Source organism: Musca domestica, unplaced genomic scaffold (assembly GCF_030504385.1).
Source record: "Musca domestica strain aabys unplaced genomic scaffold, Musca_domestica.polishedcontigs.V.1.1 5, whole genome shotgun sequence".
NCBI lineage: Eukaryota > Metazoa > Arthropoda > Insecta > Diptera > Muscidae > Musca > Musca domestica.
In genome coordinates this window covers 4773139-4799757 of record NW_026712346.1, presented here as the reverse complement: position 1 = coordinate 4799757, position 26619 = coordinate 4773139, and the positions used below count along the sequence as shown (strand labels likewise).

At 33.8% G+C, this 26619-nt stretch overlaps 1 protein-coding gene across 7 annotated transcripts in view; it reads left to right on the top strand.

Moving 5' to 3' along the window:
- The window catches only part of LOC101898348 (uncharacterized), a 335007-nt gene that overhangs the window by 120279 nt on the left and 188109 nt on the right, over positions 1-26619 (top strand). For all 7 annotated transcript variants that reach the window (XM_059128040.1, XM_059128042.1, XM_059128041.1 and 4 more), the window contains 4 exons: positions 4619-4747; positions 4800-4905; positions 4965-5752; positions 25571-26249. In XM_059128040.1, the coding sequence (XP_058984023.1) occupies positions 4619-4747; positions 4800-4905; positions 4965-5752; positions 25571-26249 (1702 nt within the window). The remainder of the gene's footprint in view (positions 1-4618; positions 4748-4799; positions 4906-4964; positions 5753-25570; positions 26250-26619) is intronic.

Genomic DNA, 26619 nt, shown 5'->3' with positions numbered 1-26619 from the left:
AAATCCACCATCCCGCCAAATCCAAAGAAATCCCAAAGAAATTGAACCTGTGCGGACTCTATCTTTTTTGAATATATTTTATTGAAAGGACTCCAAAGTAAGCAGCCATATTCTAAAGTAGGTCGAACCAGGCTGATAAATAAGCGTTTTTTCACATAAGGATCGAATTTCTTTGACCATCGTCTTATAAATCCTAGTAAAGACTTTGCTTTATTAACACAAGACTCTATATGTAAATTAAAACGTAATTTATTGTCAAATATGACACCAAGATCAAGAAACGAGTCAACATTATCCAATTTGTAAGAACCTATGAAATAGTTGTAGTTCATATACTGAGATCTATACAAGGACAAATTTTTACATTTTTTTAAATTTAATTACATTCCATTTGCAAGAGAAGACAAGTCCTGTTGCAGATTAAGTTATTCGTTGTGAGAATTAAGAGTGCAGAAAAGTTTAACATCGTCAGCAAACATTAATATTTTGGAGTAGCGAATAATAGATGAAAGGTCATTTAAATAAAGTACAAAAAGTAGTGGACCTAAATGGCTACCCTAAGGAACACCAGAAAATACTGTAATATTTTTAGATAGAGTATTATTAAAAGATACCTTTTGGGTACGGTCATGCAAATAAGACGATATCCATTTTAGGAGAATTGTAGAGAAACCCATTAAGTCAAGTATATATACTAACAAATTATGCACCACCGTATCGAAAGCTTTACTGAAATCAGTATATATAATATCAGTTTGGGGATTAATTGAGAATCCAGTGTGGACATTAGAGACCAGTTTTAATAAATTTGTCAAAGATGATCTTCCTTTAACAAAACCATGCTGGTGAGGTTATACTATAGATGTAACGAAATGAGTTATTCGTTGTGTAACCAAACGTTCAAAAAGTTTGAGAATTGCACTTAGTTTTGAAATGCCCCTATAATTTTCAATAACACATCTGCTGTCAGCTTTATAATAAATAAAATAAATGGAATAATAAAGCTCAAACGCTAAACGAAAGGAAAATACCCTAGGGTTAACGAAGTATTAAAAATACTTCTTAGAGGAAGATATAGTGCATGTGCACATGCTTTTAAAATGAAAGACGGTACACCATCTGGACCCGGTGAATTGGAACATTTCAATGAAAGTAGACCATTCAACACTTCATCTGATGTGAGAATAATACGAGAAAACTGATTAAGTTTATTAATACTATAAGAGTATTTTATACCCTTAGTGGAATGTCTGGAATACGTACATTGAAAAAAATCTGCAAACATGCTTTTTCCTTAGGTTCACATGATTCTCTATTACCCAATCGCATACTACTGGGAAATTCACGGACTTTTCTTTTTGAATTAACGAATTTATAAAAGTTCTTAGGATTTTTATAGAAGCTGTTTCTCACCTTGACTAGGTACTCAGGTTAACATTTAGAATTTTCAGTGTTGTATAAACTTCTAGCTTTTTTATAATTAGTAAAGTTTATGGTAGATTGATTTTTTTAAATTTTTTAAATAACATGCTTTTTATGTTACGTAAGCGCCTAAGTTGTGGGGTAAACCAAATTGGACCCATATCACAATGCATTGTTAATTATTTTATGAAAGCTTTAAACACGAAAATCCAAATTACCTTCAAAACACCAATTTATATTGGATAATGTAGAACGCAACAGATCAACGTTAGTCTTGCCAAAGTTTAACTTACGCGACTTATTTTGAGATGTAGTATGTACTGTTTTAATGTTACTAAGTTGAATGACTACCAAAAGAGTAGGATGATACACATCATCTGGCTCTGAGAAAGGAGGGCTTCCGCACACAGAAGTAGTTAAGGATGAAGAAAAAATTAAATATTTTACCTTTCGCGTTATAGATAAAATTTATTTCATAAAGACATTGCTCAAATATGATTTCCCAAAAAGATGACATCTCAGTAGAAAGTTCTGTAGAAGATACTGGTACATAATCTACAATATTTTCTCCTGGGACCCATACTAGATTAGGCAGATGAAATCCCCCAGACAAATCATTTCCGCGTTGGAGGAATGATATAATTAAATCTCTTCTATTAAGGCTGAATGAGTAAGATAAATATCAACGTCTGAATTTGGAGGAATATATGAACAAGTTATAATAAAATTACAATTAACTATTTTAACTTAACACAAACAAATTCATTCATTCACATACAAAATTTTTTGTCGTAGCTGTTGTACCCATTACATGATATCGGTCGAAAATATATATAATGCCAATAGAAGAGGAACCAAAGATTACAATATATGAAATGATTGTAAGTATGTAAGATTTACAAAATATGCAAAGAGAATTTTGGTTTTATTCAATTCTTGGATTCTCGGAGCAAAGATATTGTTGTCATAGGAGATTAATAACTCCTGGGGAAAATATCCCCATAAAAACAAAAACCAAGAACACTGATGAGGCTTGGTGCCTCTTCTGAAACCTTGGTGTTCTCTGTCCTACGCCTTGGTAAACATTAACATTAACATTAACATATGCAACAACGACATTTGGTATTCAGCTGCAATATGCCCATAATCTCTTTCATCATCCGTATATCGGTACGTTTGAATATTTGTAATTTTGATGACTTCAACCACATATTTTAACAGACATTTTTTAAATTTGGTATTTATAACTCGCATTATAACAGGAAATAGGTACCATCGACTTTACGGAAGTGAACCCCTTTTACCAACCGATTTCACAGACAAAAACCAAATACCTTGCAATATGGTCAAACAAACAAATGTAATTAGAACTTTCAAAGATCTTAAAATAGGACTTTGCCGCAATCTATAATTCAACTTTTACAGTTGGTGTTTTCTCCAGTTATAAATAACAAGGTCAACAACGCGGACCGAGTTAGCTAGTATTGAATGTGTAAAAGTTACAATATTAGAGTCATAAAGCGAAGCAAATAAGATTCACTGATGCCCCTTTTTCGACCATGCTAAACTTACATTAGAAGATCCACAGGGGAGAAACACCTGAGACACGTCGGTTATTAATACCCTTATCAGCCATCATCGACACCAAATATGTCTGCTGAACTGCTTAACCAACGGCGGAACGCGTCACATAGTGGTGAGTGTGCGACAGTGTCTATTTGGCTTTTTTTCACTGCAAATTTCAGATCATTAAGCTAGTCTTGAAAGAGAAATAAACGATTAAATCATAAACATATGATCTTCGCCTTAGCAAGACAAAAGATCCTTCTATTGTTAGATCCTTGAAAGTCCAAAAAGGGGATTTTAAACAGCAGAAATAAAGTAAGGCTGATCAACAAGTCGATTAACAACAATTGAAAATAAATACATAAAACAAAATTCAAAATGTCGAAATCAAAACAAAAATTATCGATACATTTTATTTTCGTTTAATTTGGTCAATTTAAAAATAATTGAGAGGTGAGAGGACATATGAACTTACGATAATCATGACTTACGATAATTTTTATACCCTACACCATACATAGTATGGAGGGTATATTAAGTTCGTCATTCCGTTTGTAACTCATCAAAATAATAATTTTAGACCCAACAAAGTATATATATTCTTGATCAGCGTAAAATTCTAAGACGATTTAGCTCTGTCCGTCCGTCTGTTGTAATCACGCTACAGTCTAAACGAATTAAGATAGGAAGCTAAAATTGTGCACAGATCTTTCTTTTGTCTGTAGGCAGGTCAAGTTCGAAGATGGTATATATCGGTCCACGCATTCGTACAGCCCCCATATAACTGTAATCCCCGATATTCGGTATTTTGATGATTTTAGCCACATATTTCAATGGAATTGTCTGAAATTCCACATAAGGAGTTCCTTGTGGGTATTTTACCACCTGCAAGAGAATTGTCTATAGTGGTCCACCATATCGTATAACCCCCATATAACGGTACCCCCCGATATTCGGTATTTTGATGATTTTAGCCACATATTTCAATGGAATTGTCTGAAATTCCACATAAGAAGTTCCTTGTGGGTATTTTACCCCCTGCAAGAGAATTGTCTATAGTGATCCACCATATCGTATAACCCCCATATAACAGTACCTCCGATATTCGGTATTTTGATGATTTTAACCACATTTCTCAATGGAATTGTCTGAAATTCCACACAAAAAGTTCATTGTGAGTACTTTACCCCCAGACGTAGATTTGTCTGTATAGGTCCGCAATTATGTATATCACCCCAATATATCGGCACCTTACGATATTCGGTATTTTTAAGATTTTTTACAGAATTTTTAATGGATTTAATTTTTTTAAAAATTTCCTATTTCGTTCCAAATGGTGGAGGGTATTCAAAGATCCGACCGGCCGAACTTACTGCTTTTTTACTTGATAACTATTCTTTTGACAAATATTATGTGAACGCTTCGTATATAATTTGTTTTATCGATTTTTGTCGTATCTGCCAATTCTGATCGAGCTGCTATTTCCATATTTTAATTAACGAATTTAAGGGAATTCAGAGTTATTTAATCTATATAAGTTTATCTTATTTGTAAATATATGTAACCATCTTTATTGTAGATGATTTAGTACTCATTTAATTTTGGGTTGTGTGTTTACATACTCTTGCAGATACATAAAAGACAACACATCATATCCTTTAATAGTTTCTGGGCCGAGTGGATGTGGAAAGAGTGTGTTTATATCCAAAATTGTCGAAAATATTCATAGATGGAAGCCAGATATAAATTTAATTCTAAGGTAAGACTTACTACACATTGACAATGATAAAGGAGTAACTTTGTTCTTCTAGATATGCTAACTTGACAGCTCGCTCCTCAGACTTGGTGTCCACGCTGGGTTCTATTGCCTGTCAAATGTACGTACTGGCTAATGGGCATCCAATTAGAATGGAACATGTACGTATTCTGCATAAAAATTTAATTTAAAGACTAATCACCGACATAATTTATTTCAGACATTAGAAAGCTACTCAAAAATAATACATGATACATCATCGCAAAATAAATGTATGTTTGTTATCATAATTGATTCGGTAGATGATATTATGAATGAGACTAATTTGAGCTGGCTTCCAATAAAACTTAGTTCTACGTGCAAAATAATTCTAACTTTAACCGAGAACAACAATGAGAAGAACTCAACTCTGGATAAATTGAGTGAGGCTGGAATTCCGCACAAATGCTTCGTCAAAATGAAACAATTCAGTTCACGCCAGTGGCAAGATATTTTAAGCTCAGGAGGAGGTGAATTTTATGCCGCTAATGGAGCGATAAAAATGCCCAATGAATGGAAAATGTTGCATGGAAAAACTCCTTTTCATGCGAAGTCTCTATGGTGGCTTGCTTGGCTTGGTCATACATCAGTTACTATAGTAAACATTGCGGAAATGTTAGACAAGCTTTTACAAGTCATCGAATCTAAATTTTCGAATGATTATGCTGAGATATTAATGCTCATGATATCACTGTCTCAGTGGGGCATCAGAGAGACAGATTGTGTAGACATTTTTCAGAGAGCAACACAAATGGACGCGCATGCAGCTTTTCGGATATGGTCAAAGTTCTGTTGGCTATTGGGTCCCATGCTCTTAAATGTTCGAAATATTCGAATAGCAGACAAATCGCTTCGCAACGCAATTATTCACAAGTACAAACACAAGCACGCACATGTTCATCAAATCATTCGCGAGTTTTTCGACAGACAGGAAAATTTCTTTACTAATTCAAATGATATTACTCCAATGTAAGTTAATTGCCAATCCTTACTTTATAACCAATACTATAGTCGTAGCAGTGCATTTTATCGATATCATACATTCAAATTCATATATACTTTCTTTAGAATTAAAAAGTATATGATAATTATGATGGACATTTGATTCTAATTTTCTTAAGGTAATGTTTTTATTTAAGTTGTATTCTATTCTAACTTATCCTAATCGAAGCCACACAATAAATCATACCTATTCTAAGACTGAATGCTGAAAATAGCAAGTGCTGATTCTCAGCGAACCTAACTTTCCGAGTTCGAGTCGAATCGATGTTTGGTTTGTCCTCTGATCGCAAGTTATATGGTATGGTTGAGATGATCTGAAAACGAACCGAAGTCGTACCGAACATGGGCATTCATATAAAACTTGAAAGGGAAAGAAACAACTACAGCACTCGGATGCAATAAAATCAGTGATAAATCTGTTATATTGGATTAGGCAATTAGGCATTATACTTATTCTTTATGATTATATTTTTATACAAAATGTTTGTGCAATCCAGTTTTTATAAAGGTAAATTTTTTCGATATCATAAAGGAAAATCGGAAATTGTAGTAAAATTGTTTACATTCATACAGTTCTGGAACAGAGCAATTGATATAAACGAGAAAATACATTGGTCAAAAATAAATGGAAATAAGAGTTGTCGAGCAGGTCTCGGAAGCAACATGGTGCGGATATCCCTCAAATTTCTGTCTGATTTTAGAAGAAAGGAAATTCTGACGTTTTTGTTTTGAAGATTAAAATGGATTGATTCCTTTTTCATTAAATTCCAAAGCAAATTTACCTTACGGTAAAGGAAATATTTGACCCACAAATACCATTTTTTAGACATATTCTTGTGAAAATGGCAAAAGTCATAAAAATACCGAATATCGGGAGGTACCGCTATATGGGGCTATACAAAAACATAGACCTACACATATAAAGTTTCGCCACCCAAGCTGGAACCCATTATGACCAACAAATACCAATTCTTAGACAAATCCATGAAAAATGTGGCAAAAACCATCAAAATGCCAAATATCGGGAGGTATCGTTATATGGGGACTATACCAAAGTGTGGACCTATATATACATATACAATATATATACATACAATGTTTCGCCACACTAACTAGGAAACATTATGACCTACAAATACCAATTTTCAGACAAATCCGTGAAAAAAAATTTCATCAGTTTCAAGTTTGTCAATTGTATAATAACGTTATCAAATGAGCGTAAAATACGTTAGCATTGGTAATTTTAGGTAATCATATTTAGTTTAAATATGTATTTAAATGGTGTAATTTATTTATGATTTATGCTGTAATTTATTTATGATTCCCTTGATCTAAGCTTGTGAATCTTCTTTTGATCTTGAGTGACTATAGTGATATCATTCGATTTTTCAACAAAGTTTTGCCTGTTTTCCAAAAACGATTTCACCAGCCCCAACATCTTCCGAGTGTTCTCTTAAGTTGTTACAATTCTGTATTCTCGTCTTATCAACATTTTGTGCATGCACTTGTATTTCTGGGTATAGATTATCTATGAGAGTATTTAGTTTGCCTAGACAATCGTATTCGTTTGAGAAGTTTAACGATATCATGAATTTATAGGGTCATCCAATATATGTATGTAATTTTGATAGAAGAAACAAGTAAACCAGTACAGAAAGTCTTAAAGTAGGGCGGGGCCGACTTTATGATACCCTACACCACTTTGCTAATTTAGAAGATCTCCGCATAACAATTAAAAGTTTTTATGGGAGTATTCAATCATACATGCTATAATTATAATTACAATTTAAAGTTCAAAGGACTAAATATGCCGAGGCATTTGTATCTTTTAAATTCGGAATTGTATCGCCCATTTGGTGCACAATTAATTTGAAATCGGAAAAAGATATATTTAGAAGCTATATCCAAATCTGAACCGATCTCGATAAAATTTAGCAAATGTATTTCTGAGCTGCATTTCATATATTTCCCCAAATATTGTTGTTACAGAGTGCATATTACGGCTGCGGAGGGCAAAAATAACAAATCGGATGAACAATATATATGGGAGCTATAGCTATATCTGAACCGATTTCGATCAAATTTGGCATACTTATTCCCAGGCCTAATATGGGTGCATATGCAAAATTCCATACAATTCAGGCTGATATTACACGTTTGGTGCACAATAAAAGGCAAATCGGACGAAGATATATATGGGAGCTATATCTAAATTTTGACCGATTATTTTCAATTTCAATAAGGTTCGTCCTTGGACTAAACAAATGATATGTGCAAAATTTCATCTGGATCGGGCAATAAATGCGACGTGTACTTTGTTTACAAAAATACATAGAGAGACGGACAGACGGACGGACGGACGGACGGACATGCATAAATCGACTCAGAATGTGATTCTATGCAGATCATCAAAAGGAACTTTTTGCCTGTTACAAGCAAATGCACAAAGATATAATACCCTGACCACCTTGTGGTGTAGGGTATAAAAAGTAGTAAGTTCGGCCGGACCGAACTTTGAATACCCTCCACCATTTGGAACGAATTAGAAATTTTTCAAAAAATAAAATCCATTAAAAATTCTGTTAAAATATTTAAAATATCTAATATCGGAAGGTGCCGATATTTGGGGGATATACTATATTGTGGACCTATATAGACAATTACCTTTCAGGGGTTAAAGTGCTCACAACGAACCCCTTGTGTGGATTTTCAGACAATAACATAGGCAATTATGGCTAAAATATCAAAATACCGAATATTGGGGGTACCGTTATATGGGGACTATACGATTTCGTGGACCTATATAGATAATTATTTTCCAAAGGATAAAGTACCCACAAGAAAATTCTTGTGTGGATTTTCAGACCATTCCATTAGAAAATGTGGCTAAAATCATCAAAATACGGAATATCGGGGGGTACCGTTATGTGGGGGCCATACGATATCGTGGACTTATATAGATAATTCTCTTCCAAGGGATAATTTACCCACAAGGAACTCCTTGTATGGCTTATCAAACAATTCCGTTGAAAAATGTGGCTAAAATCATCAAAATACCGAATATCGGGGGGTACCGTTATATGGGGGCTATACGATATTGTGGACCTATATAGATAATTCTCTTCCAAGGCATAAAGTACCTACGAGGAACTCCTTGTGTGGATTATCAGACAATTCCGTTGAAAAATGTGGCTAAAATCATCACAATACCGAATATCAGATGGTACCGTTATATGGGGACTATGCGATATCGTGCACCTATATAGATAATTCTCTTCCAAGGGATAAAGTACGCACAAGGGACTTCTTTTGTGGATTATCAGACCATTCCATTAGAAAATGTGGCTAAAATCAGCAAAATACCGAATATCGGGGGGTACCGTTATATGGGGGCTATGCGATATCGTGGACCGATATATCCCATCTTCGAACTTGACCTGCCTGCTAAAATCATCACAATACCGAATATCAGATGGTACCGTTATATGGGGACTATACGATTTCGTGGACCTATATAGATAATTCTCTTCCAAAGGATAAAGTACCCACAAGGAAATTCTTGTGTGGATTTTCAGACCATTCCATTAGAAAATGTGGCTAAAATCATCCAAATACGGAATATCGGGGGGGGGGGTACCGTTATATGGGGGCTATACGATATCGTGGACTTATATAGATAATTCTCTTCCAAGGGATAATTTACCCACAAGGAACTCCCTGTGTGGCTTATCATACAATTCCGTTGAAAAATGTGGCTAAAATTATCAAAATACCGAATATCAGGGGGTACCGTTATATGGGGGCTATACGATATTGTGGACCTATATAGATAATTCTCTTCCAAGGCATAAAGTACCTACAAGGAACTCCTTGTGTGGATTATCAGACAATTCCGTTAAAAAATGTGGCTAAAATCATCACAATACCGAATATCAGATGGTACCGTTATATGGGGGATATACGATATCGTGGACTTATATAGATAATTCTCTTCCAAGGGATAATTTACCCACAAGGAACTCCTTGTGTGGATTTTCAGACCATTCCATTAGAAAATGTGGCTAAAATCATCAAAATACCGAATATCGGGGGTACCGTTATATGGGGGCTATGCGATATCGTGGACCGATATAGCCCATCTTCGAACTTGACCTGCCTGCAGACAAAAGTGGGATCTGTGCAAAATTTTAGCTTCCTATCTTAATTCGTTTAGACGTTTACAACAGACGGACGGACATGGCTAAATCGCCTTAGAATTTTACGCCGATCAAGAATATATATACTTTGTTGGGTCTAAAATGATTATTTCGATGAGTTACAAACGGAATGACGAACTTAATATACCCTCCATACTATGTATGGTGGAGGGTATAAAAAATAGCGTCATTTTAACTTAGATTTCTCTAAGAATTCCTTCATGCCCTCGTGAAAGTGTTCGTTTATTTCATTTGGATAAAACTAATCGGTATATTTCCGCTATTGTCGAATATAATATAAGAATATAGCATTTCTCGCAATTACTCAAGGTTTTTTACTTTTTATTCATATTACAAAAATAAGAAAATTATCCAGAGTTATGGATTGTACAAATCAAAAAATATCGTTGTTTGCAAAACTGACCGCCTATATATTGGAGAAAAAGTTTTAACTTTGCTTATATGATCCCTCAAGATATTATGCATAACCCTCTATAAAGCACTTGGAGCGTTTTTAACCCAAAAGTCATTTTAGTATTTTCTTAGTGTCTACCTTCTACCATTTATGCGGTTTTCCGGATGTGCGAAGGGTCCATTTCAATCCGTTGAAATCCGCAGGTCAAAGTGGTTTATTCAATATTTCATTTATAATTTGTATTAGCTGACCCGTTCCGCGTTGCTTAGTTAGTTTTAGTTATTTTTTTTAATTATACGATGCTTCAGTTTGAAGGAGATATACTTTGTTAAAAATGATGGCTTGCAACTGTAAACCTTTCCGTCCACTTCTCTCCATAATTCTAATCTCCATATTTTCTAATCAGTATTTTACAAAGGTTAATGCTCAGTATAAGAATTCCATATCTCGAAAACTATGAAGATACTCCTATTACCATGAATATATTTTACTTAAAATGGGTCAGTGAAAATAATTTACACAATAGCTGCATCGATCTTAAACTAAATAAAACAAGTAAATAAGCAGTAAGTTCGGCCGGGCCGAACTTTGAATACCCTCCACCATTTGGAACGAATTAGAAAATTTTCAAAATAAATAAATAAAATCCATTAAAAATTCTTCTAAAATCTTTAAAATATCTAATATAGGAAGGTGCCGATATATGGGGGGATATGCGATATTGTGGACCTATAAAGACAAATCTATGTCTGCGTGTAAAGTACTCACAAGGAACTGCTTGTGTGGATTTTCAGATAATTCCATTAAAAAAAGCGGATAAAATCATCAAAATACCGAATATAGGGGAGTACCGTTACATGGGGGATATACGATATTGTGGACGTATATAGACAATTCCGTTTCAGGGGTAGAGTGCTCACAAAGAACGCCGTGTGTGGATTTTCAGAAAATACGATTGGTAAATGTGGCTAAAATCATCACAATACCGAATATCGGGGGTACCGTTATATGAGGGCTATACGATATCGTGGACCTATATAGATAGTTCTCTGCCGAGGTATAAAGTACCCACAAGGAACTGCTTGTGTGGATTTTCAGACAATTCCGATGAAAAATGTGGGTAAAATCATCAAAATACCGAATATCGGGGGGTACCGTTATATGGGGGATATACGATATCGTGGACCTGTATAGACAATTCTCTCTCAGGGGGTGAAGTACTCACAAGGAACTACTTGTGTGGATTTTAAGACAATTCCATTGAAAAGTGTGGCTAACATCATCAAAATACCGAATATCGGGGGGTACAGTTATATGGGGGATATACGATATCGTGGACCTATATAGACAATTCTTATTGAGGGGGTAAAATGCCCACAAGGGACTCCTTTTGTGGAATTTCAGACAATTCCATTAAAAAATGTCGATAACATCATCAAAATACAAATATAAGGGTACCGTTATATGGGCGCTATACGATATGGTGGACCTATATCGTGGGGGTACCGTTATATGGGGGCTATACGATATTGTGGACCTATATAGATAATTCTCTGCCGAGGTATAAAGTACCCACAAGGAATTACTTGTGTGGATTTTCTGACAATTCCATATAAAAATGTGGCTAAAATCATCAAAATACCAAATATCGGGGGTACCGTTATATGGGGGCTACACGATATCGTGGACCGATATAGCCCATCTTCGAACTTGAACTGCCTGCAGACAAAAGAAAGTTCTGTGCAAAATGTTAGCTTCCTATCTTAATTCGTTTAGGCTGTAGCGTGATTACAACAGACGGACAGACGGACGGACAGGGCTAAATCGTCTTAGAATTTTACGCTGATCAAGAATATATATACTTTGTTGGGTCTAAAATGATTATTTCGATGAGTTACAAACGGAATGACGAACTTAATATACCCTCCATACTTTTTTTGGTGGAGGGCATAAAAAGGCAAAATGTGTTGAAGCCAACAAGTTTTTTTATGCCCGAATGTTGCTCTGCGGTATTTTGGTACATTCCCGGCGAAGCGCTTGCTTGAGGTGATCGACACTTTTGTACTTTTCAAGTGCCAACCTTGCTTTCCAAAATACTGCAGACACAATAGTCCAACGGATTCGTATCCGGAGATTTTGGCCATTGTGCGTTGGAAATGCAGCGAGTAACCTCATTTCGTAAATATTATGGTGATGAGTCCTGTAGGAATGTCATAGGTCTGCTGGCAAAATGTTCGCGTGCCTAAGGCTTTAATACACGCTTCAGAATATGTTTGCGATAATATTCGGCATTTAATACGAGCGGAGAGCGGCCATCGGCAGTTATGGTGGCCCACAACGTCACTATGGCCTGCGCTTGAGTTCGGGTGGCCAACCGAAACATCTATATATATAAAAGAAAGTTGTGCGGACGCTTATAACTTAAGAACCGCTGGACTGATTTTAACGATTCACGCAAATTCTGAATTCTCTCCTCTCCGAAAAGTATGATATTCAAAAAAAAAAAATCGCGTAAAAATGTGATATATTAACATTTTTTTTATTTTGCATGATTTTTTTTTTCCATTTTGACTTACTTTTTTCTAATGTACATTTGTAGTGTTTTGTTTATTTAATTTTTGAATTCAAATATTAATACATAGTACATTCTATTGACAAACTTTGTAAGGATCTTTAAACATTTGCTATAAAAAATCAGCGAACAAGTTGACAATTTTTTCAATTTGTTATTCTTTTTTTGTCAATTTCTTTCAATTTGTATTATCATATTGAATTCAGTGGATTTTTTGTGAACAAAATAAAGAATAATTTTTCACTATATACAATTTTTCAATAAAAAAATGAAATAAGTTCAAAATAGGATGTTAACTGACATCTACCCTTCAACTCCAGGGCCTACATCGTGGTTCAGCTGGAAGATGCAAACACATTTAAACAACCAAAAATGACCGAAACAGTCTAATGGGGCTCATTTCAAAGCATGTGACAATAATCCGTCCAATGAGAGCTCAAAATGTAAAATTCTTTGGGAGTACAATCAGTCAGTAAAATACCAAATTTAAAGGGTACAAAATAGTAGAGCGAATGGGACTTTTAGTAAGAAAAGGATTTATATCCTTCCAGAAATTCTTCCCAAACATTCAAGATACCTTAAATCGCTTTTGCAGGTCTTAATATCGATCATAACTCACGGATAAGGGTACAACCCGATTTCATATTTGTATAACCATCTATGATTTAAGCTATTTTTGGGGTCTTGGCCACTTTTTTTATTTTTTGGCCCTTATTTGGCATTTTTGTTTCTAAGGGGGTAGAGAACTTCTTCGCATAAAATTTATCATTTTTAGTGTAGGGCCCATATTGGTCTTGACCACCTTCATCAATTGATTTGGCTAAAAAAAAAATATATATATATATATATATATATATATATATATATATATATATATATATATATATATATATATATATATATATATATATATATATATATATATATATATATATATATATATACAGCCTGAGACAGAAAATTGTCTATGCTGGTTCATATCTTCGCACAGCTCCGATATAACGGTACCTCCCTATATACGATATTTTGATGATTTTAGCTACATTATTCACCGTTTATTTCAAGTTTTGAAATTTGAATATGGTAGTGGCTTACAAACAACGCCTATGTAAGTCCACGTCGTAACAGCTATATTCCGTATTTTTAAAATTTTAACAGAATTTTTTAAGGATTTTTTTCTTGAAAATTTCCAAATTCATTGCAAATGGTGGTATTCAATGTTCGGCCCGGCCGAACTTACTGCTTTTTTACTTGTTCATACTAATTTTGGTAATTTGAGAAGAAACCATCTTTGCAAAAACTTATCACTTTTTGGTATAACCATCATATAGTTATACTTTTTTCATTTTTTGGCCATATTTGGCATATTCGTTTCTAAGGCGATATAAAATCTCTTCTCATAAAATTTTTAATTTTCGGATAGAGCTCATCTTGGTTTTGACCACATTCACCAGTTGATTTGGCTAAAAAATTGTATTTAGGCTACTCTGAGGTAGAGAACCATCTTACAGATTATTGTCCACATAGGCATTTATTTAAGTATAGTCCCGACATTAGTGTACTCCCAAGTCCACTTTCGCAACTATTTAATTTGTAACCCGCAACAGAATTGGAGCAATGGCGGAGTCAATCCTTCAGACACTCTGTCATTCTTAAATATGTGGAAAACGTAAGTACTCAGGCTATAGCTAGTGACTATATACTCCCCAGGCACAGCTTTGAATTACTCGACATCCGCATACCAAACAGGGATATCTGGTCCCGTGGCACTCCACCTTTTAACGGTATAGCTGTCTATACTGATGGTTCAAAGATGGAAAGTGGAACGGGGGCTAAACAGCGATTGTAGCGTTTTTCAGGCAGAAATTTTTGCTATCGGAATGGCCATAGAGCTGCTGGAAAACAGAATCAATGAACGGGATGGACCGGTGACTATATATGTCGATAGTCAAGCGGCCCTAAAAGCTCTAAATTCTTTTATAATCAAATGTATGGCATTTTTGGGGTGCAAGAATGCCTTAGAAAAGGTTAAGTCGGATGTCAAGCTCTGGTGCGTTCCTGGACACTGCAACATGTCTGGCAATGTATTTGCCGATGAATTGGCCAGACGCAGATGTGAGTCAGCAGATCTAGAGATTGAGACCTCAGTGAAGCCACCTTTATGTCACTTCTTTCAAGTACTGCATAATCACTAATTTGGGAGATTTCAAAACAACTGGCTATCTGGAAGGGGATGTAACATCTCCAAAAAGATTTGGCCGGTGACGAAGTTGGAAGCTTGTGGTGGTTCTAATCGCAGGTCATTGCAACATAAAGGCCATGACTTCAAAATGGGGGGGGGGGGGTGACGACACTGAATGCTGCAGGCTTTGCCAAGATGAGGAAGAAACAGAAACGGTGGAACACTTACTCTGTCACTGTCCTACCCTTATCGGTGTAAGACATAGGCTTCTGGGTAAGCAAATTCTGCCCGACTTGTCATGCCTCTCCGCAACCGAGCCAGCAGTTATTCTAAGACTAAAATGGCTAAGGACGACACGCTGACCACACCGTGGATACAAACCCACTAACTCTTTTATTCCCTATCTATATTCTACTCTAGCCCCCTAACTTATTTCACATTCATTTTTTCTAAATAAGGATGATCACAATGGGCCAATAGGTCTCCGAGTGGAGTGGTTGTTTTACACAGCCACACATCCTTTATCCTAACCTAACCCCCAACAGAATATTGGTTAGGAACGTACATGTTGGATGTAGGTCTATATGAAATAAACTACGAAATGTCAATCTGAAACTCATTTAGTCGGAAATTGTAGCAGAAGCATGAAAAAAATTACGAATATTAGAAAGTAGCACGGGACCGAACATTTGTTTCATGGTCACTGAATTATACTATGATGAAAAATATGGACCATTTTACGGTAATGGATGTAAAAAATTGAGCTAAGTTTTCACATGGGACAATTATAGATGTTCTATATCATATGGGTTTTTAACACTCAAATTAAAAAAAAAAGATCAGGCTAATCAAAATATCTAAAACCGACGATTTCTATTAAGAAATTACTATGGAGTCATTACATACAATAATAATGGTACTGGTATATAAGTCAGATCAGTGATTGAGTATATGCATTAAAGACTAAAAGTACGGACCGGTAACGCGGACCGGGCCAGCTTGTAGAAATTACTATGGAGTCATTACATACAATAATAATGGTACTGGTACATAAGTCAGATCAGTGATTGAGTATGCTTTAAAATATATGTATTAAAGACTAAAAGTACGGGCCGGTAACGCGGACCGGGCCACCTTGTATATATATATACAGGGTTGCCCATATTCGACGGACCCATGACTCTTTGGGCCCATTCCGTTGTAAAGTGGACCGAGCCATGCCCAACTGCTGAGAACGGCGTTTTTGGAATGTTCTTGGGGACCTCTCAACACTGGCTCGTACGGCAGCGATATTCTCGGCCGATCGCCTTGGTCGACTTTTATATGGCCTCTTCGGATTAGAAAAAGCCATACCAGTCGAAAATTTTTCGTATAAACGCTTATTGGTGTTCTTAGAAGGCGCACTTTTCACATTTTTTAATGTTTTAAAAGCACGTTGAGTTTTCACAATTGACTTCTTGTAAATTTGAACTATTTTAGAGCGCTCGCGTGGCGTGTATTGGTTCATGGAAAAAATCTGCTAGGACTGACGCTTCAAACGCGGTATGTCATTAAGCGATATATATATATATATATATATATATATATATATATATATATATATATATATATATATATATATATATATATATATACAGTGTTGCCCATATTCGACGGACCCATCTTTTGACAGAGATGTCACATCGCTTAATGACATACCGCGTTTGAAACGTCAGTTTTCATATATATATATATATATATATATATATATATATATATATATATATATATATATATATATATATAGAATGATTATTATGGTTAATAGTACTTTCGATATTTTTACTCAAAGACATATTCATATTTTCACTTCTTTGGAATTGGGTAACAAATTGATTTGTCAAAAATTTTCAAACACAAGTAGGATCCACAATTGCAGATATATGCAACTGAAATCATTTTTTCGTACTCTTAAAAGTTTTTTCAACTTTGAGAGCTCCAAGAAATGCCATAGGTAGTACAACTCAACTTAAAAATGTTAAAAAAAGGGGGAGTCTAAGAGTTTATTTCTGCTGCAGTTAGAAGTGAAAATATGAATATGTCTTTGGGCACAAATATCGATAGTACTATTAACCATAATAATCATTTTCAAATTTATAGATAAAACGCTAACATTTAGTGTAATTTAATGTTTGATCTGACTATACTGCAATGAGTACTTCAAATTTCTTTAAAATCATAAAAAATAATAACATTCTCTGCTTTGGGTTGCCAAATGCAGTTGTAAAAGCGAAATTATATATTAAGAGAATATTTGCAACGCTAAAGTTAAAATTTATTGTATTCAGGTTTTTTTTTTTTTTGTCTTGGCTTGGGGCAACTGTGCATTGTCAATTTTGCATAGAAAATACCACACAAACGTTCTATTTATTTTTAACTTTAAATGCTTATAATCCTTGTTAATATGACTCCAAACAATGCAAAAAAAGTTATTTCCATGTTAAAAATAACCTTTTCAAGCTGTCAACACCATTTCAACCCAAAATAGTTAGTCATAGTGAAATAAGAACCGAATATTGTCTATATTATATAACATCCATTAAAAAAATCAAATTTATTCAACAGACCTCATAATTGACTAACGCAATATGAAAGCAGAAATCTGTTTAGACTTAGTACAGAAGAAGAACATCTGGACAAATATAAACAAGTAAAAAAGCAGTAAGTTCGGCAGGGCGGAACTTTGAATACCCTTCACCATTTGGAACGAATTAGGACATTTTCAAAAAAAAAAAAAAAATATATATATATATATATATATATATATATATATATATATATATATATATATATATATATATATATATATATATATATATATATATATATATATATATATATATATATATATATATATATATATATATATGTTTTTGTTATCATTTCTACCGAATTAACTGTAATTTGACAATGGGCGTAAAAGTAGGCGTGGTCACTTTTCCAAGCACGGAATTAGCGGAACATTTTAAAAAAATATTCAAATCCGTACAGCCGTCCTCAACTGATTCCATTCCCAACGAACAACAATTGATTTTTATATATATAGATTAAAAAGTAGTCGTGGTCAGTTCCTCTGCCCCAAGTAAATACTTAAGGTTTGGATGGAAAGTCAACAGTATCTTGTGTAATAATTTTCAAACCGATATCTTCATTATTTTGGGAAATATAAGGATTTTAGATAAATCGTAATAGTGGGCGTAAAACTAGGTATGGTCAATATTTTTTTCTTTAAAAACCTAACTCTGGGCTTGACGAACGTTTGTACAAAAAAATAATGCAAATCGGTCCGGCCGTTCTCAACTGATTCCATTACCAACGAACAGTTGAACTAGGTTTGTGACTCCGTTGTGATATATATTGGAAATTTTGCACAGACATTTATATTATTACTAGAATAATTGATATATAAATTCATAAGTTCCCGTTTGAGTGCAGTCCCCAAGTAATGCCGCATGCGAATATTCGTTATTTTCTGGCATAATTTTTGCTGGAATTTGCTGCAGTTTGACATATAAATGCTTAATCGTTCAATATTTTGCGTAAAGGTCTTAGTCACATCTTCTGACTGAAGTCATTACAATATCATATTTTGAAATACAAATATATGCCACATTTTCTGAAAATTATGCTTTTTTGTATCATAGGTTCGTATTGTGTGTTATATTTATAGATTTATTGATACCTAAATGACCTTTGTGTATCTTTTCTCTGAACGCATAGAAGATGGTACTATTAATTTTGTTCCTTTGAAGACTATCTCATTTAATACATGTATTTCACTTTGAAAATTCCATAAAATCTTTAAAATGTTTGGAACTTTACCTTTACTACTTGGCCATCCATAAAGATAATAACTTGTTAATATTTGTAAATTCTCCTCCGAATCTGTGGCTTTAACCAATTGTTCTAAATACGGTTTGCTGACTGCAAGACTTGAATATATTTCATTTACGTGGCATTTTAAATCTGACTCATAATGAGGCATATAATTCTCTTTTAATGCTGCTCTTGACAATGTGTCTTCAATATACATTTCTTTTCCTGGTACATATATAACTTCTAAATCATAGGCTTGTAAAGCTTACATCATACGCTGTAATCTAGCTGGAATTTCATACAATGGTTTCTTAAATAAATAAACTAATGGTTTGTGATCTGTGTGTACTATTATATTTCTACCATATACATACTGATGGAATTTATCTCATCCAAATTGGATTGCAAATAGCTCCTTTTCAATTTGAGCATAACGTTCCTGAGATTCTGTTAACGTTCTAGAACTATAGGCAATAGGTTTATTATTTTGTATTAAGACTGCGAGACGAATCGACAGACAATAAAAGTGGTAATTTTTCATCATAATGAGACAGAACTGGGACATTGGAGATTGTTGTAATTAAAATTGTATAAGCTTGATAACAATTTTCATCCCATAGCCATTCAACATCATTCTTCAATAAATTTCTAAAACTTTTGTTTTTTTCTGACATATTTTCTATAAACGTAAATCTCCCTTATTTTTAGGGAATGGTATTTCTTTTATGGCTTTTACATCGTCTACTTTGACACCTTCCTGACTGTACACATACCCAAGAAATATTACTCCTTTCAGTGAAAATTTACATTTATTCTTATTAAGTTTTAGATTTATTTCTCTCGCTCTTCCTAGTACTTTTGCTAGTCGTTTGTTATGCATTTCTTCTGTTTCGCCATAAACCAAAATATCATCGACAAAAATTAAAACTCCTTCCAAGTCTCCCATAAAATCTCTGATGACTCTATAGAATATTTCTGTTGAATTTATTCCAAAAGGAAGCCTTAAATATTGATATATACCAAAAGGTGTTTGAAAAGTGCATAAATCAGAACTTTTTTCATCTAGCTTGAGACTACAAAAACCTGAATATGCATCTAAATGAGAAAAAACTGATGCTCCTTTTAATTGCGATCGGATATCATCTATATTTTCTAATTGGTAATGCTCTCTTATTATATATTTATTTGAATTTCTGGGATAAAGACATACCCTTAAATCTCCTGACTTACGACAATAGTATTCACCCAAGACGTTGGTTTTGTAACTCTTTGTATTACTTGCATGTTCTCCATCTATCTAATCTAATCAGTTAACAAAGCAAACGGAACTTTTCTTGGTGGATCAACACATGGAACTGCGTCATCTGACATTTTCAACGTACACACAGGAGGAAGACCCCCAAGACCATTAAATACATCTTTATATTCATTGACAATTTCTTTGCAATTTTTTTCATTTAAACTGTTGGACATTCAATGTTTGTTATGACAAAAGGAATTGGCTTTAATTCACCATTAATTTTACAAATGATATCGCACTGACCAACTACAGGTATGCTCTTTCCACTAAATCCTGATAATTGTACATTTGATTTATTTAATACACTTTTTATATTCAACTTTGTAAATGTTTTTAAAGACATGACATTAATATCTGCACCTGTGTCTGATATACAATTTACATCTTTGTTATTGACTGCAATCAAAAGTTGCCACGACTCTTTAGAATATGTTTTGTTTTCATTTAAAATGCCAATAAATAATTCTTTTGAACTTTCTTGTTCACTATGATCTGAATTAGATTCTAATTGTCTGACAAACAAAATTTTGCATAATGTCCATACACATTACAAGATCTACACTTAGCTGACATTGCTGGACATTTAAATCTGTGTCTTTGACCACATCTTCCACAATTGTTGTTGTTATTTTCTGTATACTGCTGTTCGTTTTGATGGTATTTTTGTTGAGAACCAGTGCTGCTACTAGGCTTTTTCACTCTGCTGCTGCTTCTACCACGACTTCTGCTCTGTCGGCTGATGTGCATGACGTTTTCATTTGTTGTTGTTGCACTCTCTTCTTTCATGATTGTTTCTGCATTGATGCAATGATGATTGTTTTTGCAATTTCAACGGTTTTTTGTAACGGATGATTTTCTTCTTGTAGTAGACGCTGACGAATGTGTGACATGTTAGAATTCATGTATCAATAAAAACATCTCTAACCAACGATTCTCGTAATTCACAATTTGTAAAATTTGTGTCTGATCATGGTTAGATTTTTTGTCGGCTCAAAATAAGTATCAAATTTTGATTTCACTTCTGTGATTGTAGCTTTATCCATATCAAGGTTAAATGTATTAAATATTTTCACGCTGCGACCACACACTGAATGCAATAAAATAGCAACTTTTCTTTTTTCTGACTCTTTGTCAAGTCTTGTATAAATATATTTCAAATTGTTGCCACCATTTTTTCCATTCCGCGGCACTTTCACTATCTAAATTTGTAGACGTGAACAATTTCGGCAATGACGAAGAAAAACTTGCACTCGACTTTACTTCACTTTCAGCCATTTTGCAGACATTAACAGCCAGTTCCACGATAACGAAAGAACACGTTCGCACAACTTTTACACGACAAACAGCTGATTTCCGTTCCACTAAAATCCATCAGAACGAAAATTTGCACGAAAATCAAAGCGAACGAAAACGTAAGCATTTCAGTGTAATTTTGCGTTCCACTATCTTTTTTTTGCGTACGCATGCGAACACAAATGTCAAAATCAGTCACTTGTGTGTTTGCTATCGTATAATAACAGTTAAGGAAAAATGTTTTAACATAAACATTGCTTGATTGAAAATAGAAACAAAAATGTAAGTAAAAATAAAAAAATGCAATTTAATATGTGAACAACAAATATATATTTTTTATTTTCTCAATTCCAGCACGAAAAAATCATCAACTACACAGCTGCGGGCACTAGTTGAGTATATGGAGGAGAATCCTGTGTTCGCCAGAGGAGTGCCAATTTTTGGAAGCAGCAGAAGAAGTTTTAAATCGGGCAGATTTGGGTAGTTTCGCAACCGGGCACCCACTTCTCTTCCATCATATCCAAAAGAGCCCGAAAACTTCCTTCGACACACGAAAATTGGCCACAAACCTAGAAAAAAGCATTTTTTATTATTTCAAAAATGTAAAAATACAATCATACTTACTGGTTGTTAGGTACTTCAAATAAATTCGAAGCATCTCTTAAATGCCTCCGTGGCACATTTTGAACCTCCTCCACATCATCCATAAAAAATAGGGCTACAGAAATATTCTTTTTTTTTATTTTCTAAGAGCACAAATAGTTTGAACACAATCACTAGAAATTTTATTTTGTTTGTTTATTTACAATTTGTTTGTTTACAACTGAAATGTCAGTTGAGACAGAGCAACTGCTGCTTTTTCGCGTTTAAATTAGACATTTAGCGCTTTTTTTTTGCCTTATTTCGCGATTAATTTTTCCAAAAAAATATTTAGCAACACTGAATCACGTAAGGCTATGCGAAAGAAAGAACGAAAGTTAGTGGAACGCGTTCTTATACGAAAGTGAGTGAGTAGCCTTCGTTCTCACAAATTTTCTTTCGAGATCGTGGAACAGGCTGTAAATTTTTGCTATTTATTTTTGTTTGTACCGAATTGTTCAACAATTTGTTTGACTTATCTGACCGCACACTTTAGTCTTCACTCACTCCTGACACCATGTTCTGTTTACATATTTATTGATACCTAAATGACCTTTCTGTATAATTGTGCACTAACTTCATTTTCTACACATAATTAGAATTGGTACAAGTAAAAAGTACTATGGTGGAGATTATAAACATATCAATCACAAAATGTAACAAAATAATTGTATACCATCCACCATAGTATGGAGGGTATATTAAGTTTGTCTTTCCGTTTGTAAAACCTCGAAATATACATTTTAGACTCCACAAAGTACATATATTCTTGATCAGCATAAAATTCTATGTCGATTTAGTGATGTCCGTTCGTCTGTCCATTTATCCGTCTGTCCGTCTGTGGAAATCACTCTAGCTTCCGAAAATTTTACTCAAATTTCAATTATTGTAATACCCATGTATTGTTCATTGATTACATGTAAAATATTTACCTATTAAATATTCTTAATGCTTGACGGTAAAAAAAATTGATGATAAATAAATTTTTGGTCCTTATTACTATAAATTTATTATAATGTTTATACCCTACACCACAAGGTGGTCAGGGTATTATGTCTTTGTGCATTTGTTTGTAACAGGCAAAAGGAAACGAGATAGACCATAGTTCCTTTTGATGATCTGCATAGAATCCCTTTCTGAGTTGATTTATGCATGTCAGTCCGTCTGTCCGTCCGTCCGTCTGTCCATGTATTCTTGTAAACAAAATGCAGGTCGCATTTATTATCCGATTGAGATGAAATTTTGCAAACAACATTTGTTTGGCCCATTGAAATTTGAGATAATCGGTCAAAATTTAGATATAGCTCCCATATATATCTTCGTCCGATTTGCCTTTTATTGTGCACCAAACGTGTAATATCAGCCCGAATTGTATGGAATTTTGCATATACACCCAAATTAGGCCTGAAAATAAGTATGCCAAATTTTATCGAAATCGGTTCAGATATAGCTATAGCTCCCATATATATTATTCATCCGATTTGTTATTTTTGTCCTCCGCAGCCGTAATATGCACTCTGTAACAACAATATTTGCCAAATTTTATCGAGATCGTTTCAGATTTGGATATAGTTCCCATACGTATTTTTATCCCATTTCAAATTAATTTCGCACCAAATGGGCAATACAAGTCCGAATTTAAAAGATACAAATGCTTCGGCATATTTAGTCCTTTGAATTTTAAATTATAATTATAATCATAGCGTGTATGATTGAATTCTCCCATAAAAACTTTTAATTATTAAGTGGAGCTCAACTAAATTAGCAAAGTGGTGTAGGGTATCATAAAATCGGCCCCGCCCGACTTTAGGACTTTCTTTACTGGTTTTAGTTATATCGAACTATTAATTTTACCTTATAAAGTATTCCCGCTTCGCAGTTTGTTTTTAAAACCATTATGTTGTGTAGGCTCTATCGCGTACACAGTGTTATGCTGCGTTGAAAGGAAATATTTTTTCTATGAAATCAATAAAGAACAAATTGTTATTACAATAATTGAAAAATTAAGAAATAGTATTTGTAAACATAGTTGATAAAAATTTATCTTTAAGTATATATTAGTAACAATAAGTTGATTTAATTTTAAACCTACTACAAATAAATTTTTTTATGTTCTTTTCTATAAAACTATTAGTTGTATTTGATTTGCAAACAGTTTCATTTCGGTTGCAAAAGGTTTCATTTCCATTGCAATAGGTTTGCAACAATTGGAAATTGCTATAGTTGGAAGTTATATGAGTGCGACGTGCTCTCAATGTTTTATCCTACTGCTCTTGGAACTGTACCACAACGATATATCTTTTGAGAAAATTATTATCCTCTAGTTAAAAAATTGCATCTAATTTAGATAAAACGCCACAGCAATTCAAATATTATATTCAAATACAATGGGCAATGTTTAGAGCTCAAAATTAAATTCACATACAATGCTTACATTTATTACGGGTTTAATGAACTCCAAAAGTAGTATAGTATAAAGTTGCTTAGCGTCCACTTAAATTGTTTGATTCCTGAAAAAGTTATTGGTTTTTGAGTTGGCGCTATTGCGTATGGCCTTTTCTGTAAAAGATGATTTATTTGTTGCCGAAGAAATTAGTATACAATTTCTGGATGTTGAACTTTGGGGATTAATTTATATGAAGACTCAACTAATATCAGCTTAAAGCCTTCTGAGTCCTGGAATTTTCTAAAAATGATCACATATCTCATGTAAAGTGAAGGAAGTTACCAGTATAGTCCAAACCTGACACGTCGCAATATTTATATAATTTTTATTTAGGTCCGATACGAAATGGCCAATATTGGAACATTCCTCACTCAAGGGGTTAAATATTTGAATAAATGACAGTAGTCAAAATGTTTTTAAATACTCGTACATTGGCTGAGGGTATACATCTGTCGGCAAAACTGATATTTACTTTTTAACTTTTACTCGAATGGTGACTAGATTTGACAACTCGAAATAAAACGGAAACATGTTTCATACAAATAAGTTTCTGTAAAAAAATTGCTGTATATCAAATGTCAAATTTAGTCACTTGCTTTTTATTTTTTGGGTGGTACACTCGCTTTTTTTCTTTGAGAAATGTTTTTTATTAATTATTTTATATTTTAGCATTCGATTCTCATTTATTTATCGATTTCCCTAAATAAAATAAATATCGCACGGTAAACGTAAATAATTCCAATTAAATTCAACATCGATTGACTGCCTACGATTCGTTTTCATTTTCGATTACCTCAGAAAAACAGAGTATGAATTGTTTTCATTCTTTAGATCTATTATTATGGCAATTTTTTTTAATTACTAATGTAACTCTTTTTCTATTTCAGCTATAACACAGAGAAATATATAAAGTTGCCTTATCATCATTTTTGTAACGTTATGGAGGACCACACGGGACTAAACAAAATGGAAATTCTGTTTCACTCCTTTTATTTTACCGAGCTTCAGTGGATGGCAGATAAGGTCCACGCAACCGGTCCCAGTCATTTGATGAATGATGTTCTAACTTGCGAACATATGGCAAACATTAAATCTCAACCTTATGCACACATAAGGATTTTGAAAGACTTTCTCTGTCAATATATGTATGAACTGAATTACGATGGTCATCAATTTTTTACTCTTATCAAATTCTATATCAAGACGCGAATTGCAGATGATCCATCGTTGAAAGACGATCAAATAATACGTTCATGGCTTGAAACGGCAAATGAATTGGAAGTTCCGTTCCTAGATATTATTAATAAATCTTTTGGCGACGAACTTGGGAGCGGTAAAACAAGCTATGATGCTTTGGTAAATTTGCCCCATCAGGGATTTTTTATAGCATCTATAAGCACAGATAGGGAAGAGATTTGTGTGTGGGATATCCGAAACTGTACTCGTGTTCGCATCCTACAAGGCATTTCACAGCCAACTGCAATGTGTCCATTTGGTGCCTATAATGCAGCTGTATTATGTAGACGAGAAATAAAAGTTATCAATCTTGATGAAGGAAAATTCAAGGTAAGTATATTTGTATTTTTCCATCTTACTATATCATATTTGTTCTTAACAGTAGTGAAATGTGCATGATGCTGGGAGCAGCTATCTTTTTGCAAGACGTTTATTACATAATACGAACGTACAATAAATTTCGAAAAACATGTAAACTTTTTTAATTGATTTTATCATTACCATTTACGACTGAATAATGTACGACTGAATATAATCTCGAGGCAGAATTTATGTACCTGGTTTCATACAAAAATCCGGTGTTATGTAGATATATGGGGGGGCTACATCTAATTCTGGTCCAATTATTGCCAATTTAAAACTGCGCAAAAGATCGTGTACATGGCGCAATAAATCGGCCTGAGCTTGTCTTAAAAAAGCT